The 5,999-nt window shown below is 62.7% G+C and overlaps 1 protein-coding gene across 1 annotated transcript in view; it reads right to left on the bottom strand.

The window, feature by feature from the left end:
- PTPRS (protein tyrosine phosphatase, receptor type S) overlaps nt 1–5,999 on the bottom strand; it is a 59,082-nt gene that overhangs the window by 48,142 nt on the left and 4,941 nt on the right. Inside the window, exon 3 of the mRNA XM_023538594.1 lies at nt 4,277–4,646. Coding sequence (XP_023394362.1) covers nt 4,277–4,646 — 370 coding nt within the window. The remainder of the gene's footprint in view (nt 1–4,276; nt 4,647–5,999) is intronic.

The raw sequence follows: 5,999 nt of genomic DNA on the forward strand, positions 1-5,999 counted from the left end.
AGTCCCTCAGGCGTATTTCAGGGCCAAGTCACAGCTCTCGGCCTGTGACGAAACTATAACAGGGCCACTTTCCCTTTGGGGATGTTTGAAGTCACAGGCCTGGGTCAGACCCCACTTCCCATGAACATATAAGAATAAAGGAAACTTCTCGAGAAAACATTTGGAAACACAGGCCTCGATCCAGCACTACGGCACCCGTGAGTAAATGAGAACAGGACACCCGATACCACGAGCCTGGGGGAAAATCCTCGTTTTCACAAACAAACAAAGATGAGCGAACTTCTCTAAGTACATTTGAAACCTCGGGCCTCGGTACGATATCTGAGTGCCCGCGAATAAAGGAAAATGAGGTGAAGGTGTCTACACGCGTGCCTGGGACACTGCTCTCCAGGGCTGCGGACAAGGGCTCTGCCTCCACCTGACATTCCCAGCTTTCCCGCCCCCAAGCGTCTGGGGAGGCAGGCAGGCGTTACTGCGGAGGCCCAGAGAGGGCAGGGAGGCAGCTCCGGGCCACACAGCGCTGCCCGGCAAGGCCGGGATCAGACACAGACGCCTTCCCAGGGCCCCAAACAGGCCGATTCCAGCCTGGGCTCAGGGCATCACCAGGGGCCCAATCAGACCCGGCCTGCGAGTGCCTGTCTCCTGCTCCCTCAGCCGGACCTCCACCCCCAGATCATAGCCTGGGAGCCAGGAGACCCCTTCTGCACGCTCATCTTACAGATGAGGGAACAGGCTGCAGACGGATGAGGGTGTCACACAGAGCGAAGGTCGGACACCTGGCTCCCAGCACTCTGGGTGGGCCTGGGAGGTGGGCCCACCCTGAGTAGGGGACGGCCCCCATTCTGCAGCCAGGTGGCCTGAGGAGCCACCGTGCCCACACTCGGCCCCCAGCCACAGACAGTGACGCAGACACGGAGACTGGACGGACACTGGGCAGGGTGGCGAGGTGGAGACGTGGAGTGGGGCCTGGGGGGCTGGAGGGGCCGTGAGTGGGTGGCTGGCTGAGGGAGAGCCTCTTACCTCGGATCGGAGTGCTTTCTGTAAGGGAAGCAGAGAGAGTAAGGTGAATGACAGAAGGCAGTCATGGGGGGCCGCAGGGCCCCAGGGAGGCCAGGCCAGGCCACCCTCGTGGGGCTGAGCCAGCCTGGGCCTATGAACCCTGCAGGCTTTGCTGAGGAAGAGGAGGCAAGGCTCCTGAGAACAGGGTAAGTTTGAGGGCTTAACAATCAGGAAGGCTTCCTGTAGGAGGCAGCCATCTCCTGAGGAAAGAGGGTCAGGCAGCACCATGCCCGGGGAGGTCTAGGGCCTGGCTGGCCTGGCCCTGTCGGCTGCCTTCCTTCTGGCCCGAGGGAAGGAGGTCCATGACCTCCCTCCCTTCCTTCCTTCTTGGGAGGGACCAGGAATGATGGGGGTGGGGTGGGGGGCTCAGGAATCTTGTTAGAGACAGTGGGAGAGGGGTTAGTGCCCCAGGGCTGGGCATTAAAAAGCAAAAGGAAGCTGTTAACAGACAGGCCAGGTAGGAGGGGCAGAGGAGGGAAGTGGCAGGGGACTGAGGGCAGAGGGAGGGCCCGCAGCCCCTCACTTCCTAAAGGAAAAGAGGAAAGAGTCACCTGTGTGCCCACCAGGGCACTGGGGACCGACGACTCGACGGACAGGAAAAGCAGGTCCCAGCCTACAGTGTCACACCCTCGGCTCATCTTCCCCAGGAAGATGTGTGCCCCCTCTCTCTGCTGCCGACAGCTGATAACCCCACAGAGGACGAGGGGGACCCCGAGGCCAGGGCAGAGAAGCTGCCGAGGGTGAAAAAACCATGGCTCCTTTCGATGGCCCGGAAGGGGCAGGGGTGAGCCCTGAACCCAGCTCTCCAGCCTCCAGGCTGGGGACCCTCCAGCCTAAACTTTTGGGGGCCCCCACACTATCTCTTACAAAATCCTCAACCTGACAAGACCACTTTATACAGAAGGAAATGGGATTTGCCTAAGGCTGCAACATGGAGCAGTAGAAACCAGGGCAGCGGGATTCTAGGTTGGGCGCTGCTGGGGGCTGCCCCGCTACGCGTGGATTGTGATGGTAAGAAGCCAAATCCAGAGAACAGGACTTCTTCCCAAAACGGCCAAATAGCCCAGGGCCAACTATACTGAGAGCAAAGAACGCACGCCCAGGAAAATGACAAGGAACAATCACCGACCAATGTCAGTCAGTATCACCTTAGTAAGAATTAGCCCAGCAGCTGGTTTCAGGGGATTCAGGCTGGACGCTGGGAACAGAGGATGACTAGTGCCCAGCACGGGCCCAGCTAGAAAACTCCCCAGTCCCGGACTTCTGTAATTCCGTCATTTTCCAGCAGCGTCGAGGCCAGGACAGGACGGATGGGCTGCTTCGTGCGAAGCCCCGCGAGGCCCCGCCTTCCCCCTGCCCCCGTCCTGGGGCCTTTTTTCCTCTTTTCCTTTTGGGCTCCTCTCTCTGCAGCCCCTTGGTACCTGGCCGGGGAGGGCTGGGGGTGTCGGTGGGAAAGGCTGGGTTAGTAAACATGCCACGTGGGGTGGGTCACAGTTACCGTCACAGTGGCTGTTAGTCCGGAGGGAGGGGACAGGAGACAAAGGGGGAACGTTAGTTGACGTGGTGAAGAAACGAGACTTACCAAAGGTTTCTGAACGTTTACAACAGAAGGACAAGAAAGAGAGAACAGGAAGGTTAACGGGGGGTTACGCAGGAGCCCGTATCCTCGTGGGGCGGGACGCCGGGGGGAAGTCGGAGTAACAGAGTCACTGCAGTGACGCAGGCGGCCTGTGTTCACGGAGCACCTGCTACGTGCCAGGCGTCCATCGTGGGTCCCTCGCAGGGAGCACGCACATTTTATAAAGACGCCAAGACCCAGCGAGGACCCGCTGACACCAGGCCTTCCCGGCCTCAAGTCCATGCCCTTGATGGCGCCGCTGTGCTTCGGTGGCCATGGCAGACACCCGCAGGAGCGACTGCTCCCCGGGGGGGGCCGTCACTCCCCCCACCGAGCCCAAGCCGCAGATGCCCTCGCACAGATCGGGGTCGGACTGTCACTCCCACCCAGAGCCGAAGTTCCGGGCTCAATGTCTAGCCCTTTCAGGCCTGTCTCCGCGGGGAGGAGGGGCAGAAAGTGACAAGTCCGGACGCACTTGGGGACAAGGCTGGGCAGTGAGTAAGGGGGGGGCGCTGAGAACTGGGGGGCCCTCGGGCACGGGGGGGCTCCAGCTGGGGGGCCTCAGAGGGCGGGTTGTGTGCACTCACATGGCTTGAAACACGCGTGAGTGCTTGCGGGCACGTCCCCGCCACACGTCTACACACGTGGACCAGGGCGTGTGGTGTGCACAGGAGGGAGTGCAGTGTGGGCACACGTGTGGCCCAGATGGGCTCGAACGAGCTCTGCCCTGGGGGGAGACGGCGACCCCACGTGCTGATGGCACAGCCTGTGTGCCCACAGGTCAGGCCAGCACGGGGAGCCCAGACACACACACACACGGACACACTGCGAAGCAGGGGGACACGGACACGACACCCACACAGACCCCCGACAGACGGACTCACAGATGGGGCACGTGCGTACTCTGCCGAGACTCAGCCGTGGAACTGCCCGTCCCTGAGGTGGCCCACGGGCCCCCCAGCCCCGCCGGGGCCCTGACCCATCACGGACTGACCCCCAACTGCGCCCTCTGCCTCGTCGCATCCTCACCGCTTCAGCCTCGCGGACACTCTCTCCCTGCAGCTCTCGATGGCTCGCCACACCCTACCTGTCCCTGGCCCACTGCGTCCCCTGGAGCCGCCCTCCACACTGCCCGCCGCCTTGACTGTGTGCACCCATCACCTACCCAGGGGTGAGGCCACTCTCCGTGGCTCCCCACCACCTCTGCCTGCCTGTCTCCCTCTGCGTCCCCACTGCTGGGGCCCTGCAGAGAGCCACCAGCCTCTGGTTTTCCCTCACTTGCCACCATCTGCACCTCACTGGAACCTGAAGGCGGGTCCTGGAGACACCTCGCCCCCGGGATTCCCACAGCTCCCTGCCATCGTGCACAGCTGGCCCAGGACACGCCCACTCAGGCACCGAGGGGCCCTCCTCCCCATCGGCCGCCAGTCCGCCCCATCATGCCCCCCGCTGGCTCAGCCTCAAAGACGCCTTCCCCACCGCCGCGGCCCCTCGTCTCCACCTTTCTGCCCATTCGTCCCCAGGCCTTGGGCCAGGGAGGAGCCGCCCTCCCCGGCTGCCCTCTGTGACATCCACATCCTACCAGCCACCTGTGCTCACCTGACCGCAGCTGCTTGATGCGCCCGTTGCTGGCACTGGGGTCCACGGGCAGGAAGTCCTTGAACCAGGTGATCTCGGGGTCAGGGTTGCCACTGGCGGCACACAGCATCGTAGCCGTCCGCGTCCGCTCCACCACCTTCAGCTGGGGGCCCATGTCGATGTTGGGGAAACCGGGGGGCAGCTGGTCCTCTGGGAGTAGAAACGGCAAAACCAGGGGAGAGGCCCAGTTGTCACCTGGCCACCCATCCAGGGCAGGGCTTGGGGATAGCGTGGCACCTGCCTGGCCCGGCCAGCGACCTCCCGCGGCCTGTTCCCTCCTGTCCAGGTGTGGGTCCACTTCCTGGGAAAGAGCTGCTGGCAGGACATCGGGCTAGTCCCGCGCTCTTGCCTGGGGCGATTCTGCTGCCCGGGGGACACTCGGTGATGTCTGGGGACATTCTGGTTGATGACTGGGGTAGGGACCAGGAATGCTACTCAGTGCCACACAGGGCCCCGGGGTCAGCAGGGCTGGCGCTGCAGAGCCCTACGGTGACATCACAGCGGCCAGAGGGAGTTTTGCAAAACTTGAAGCAGACAACACAACCACCTGGCTGCCCACTCTGCCCCAGGCCTGGCCGTCCTCCAAAGGGAGCCAGGCCCCAGCCTCCCAGGCCTCCTTGTTCCGCAGAGTCATCATGCCCCCGCCCATGTCACCCCTCGGCCACCAACCACTCATCCACATGGCCTTGGGCCGGCTCACACCCCAGGTCATAAATCCTCTGGGACCCCAGAATGTCTGAGCTCCACGGATCACGATGTAACTGTGTCACCGCACGTCCCACCACCCAGCGCGGGGCCTGGCCCACAGCAGGCGCTGAACAAACGAGCGAGTGACTTGGTTCCAGTTGCTACCAACCCAGGAGAGGGGGGTGAGGGCCTGAGGAGGACACGCCCCTCTCCCTGGGGAGCCGGGTTTCGGTGACTGGCAGGACCGCGGGTCGGGGCAGGGCTGACATGACGAGGTGGTCTCCGTTTGCGTGTTCCGCAAATGGCACCATGGGCTCTGTGGCTTGATGCAGCTGGAGCTGACGCCGGGGGATGGGGGGGGCGGGGAGGCAGCTCAGGGCACCCCGGGCACCCCGACAGGCCCCACCGGCTCCCACCCCTCACGCCCCCTCTCTAGCGCCTGGACTCTGAGCCCCAACATGCCCAGCTGTGGCCTGGCCCATCGTGCACAGGTACAGAGGCGTCCCCGGGGTCAGGGAGCAGGCTCCTCGGCGCAAATTCAAACAGCCACTGGCCCCCCAAACCCATATGCGAAGCCCTCACCCCAGGACCTCAGAATGTGGCTGTGTGTGGAAACAGGTCTTTCAAGGATTAAGGTAAAGTGAGGTCACCGGGCTGGGCCATGATCCAGTACGACTGCTGTCCTTTTAAGAAGAGACAGGACACAGATACATGCAGAGCTCGGGACAAGCACACGAGGACCCTGGGTAGAAACGGCATCTACAAGCCCAGAGCGAGGCCTCAGGGGGAACCGATCCTGCGAACATCGGGATCGTGGACTTCCAGCTTCCAGAATTGTAAGAAAACGCATTTAGGCCCCCCAGTCTGTGGAGCTTCGTCACGGCAGCCCTAGCAAACTAACACAGCCCCCCCCCACCCACCCAACCCCCGACGGACAAGTGACAAAAAAGTGACCCAGCAGCATGGGTGAGACTGAAGAAAAGCAGGCACGCTTGCC

Source organism: Pteropus vampyrus, unplaced genomic scaffold, assembly GCF_000151845.1.
Source record: "Pteropus vampyrus isolate Shadow unplaced genomic scaffold, Pvam_2.0 Scaffold226, whole genome shotgun sequence".
NCBI lineage: Eukaryota > Metazoa > Chordata > Mammalia > Chiroptera > Pteropodidae > Pteropus > Pteropus vampyrus.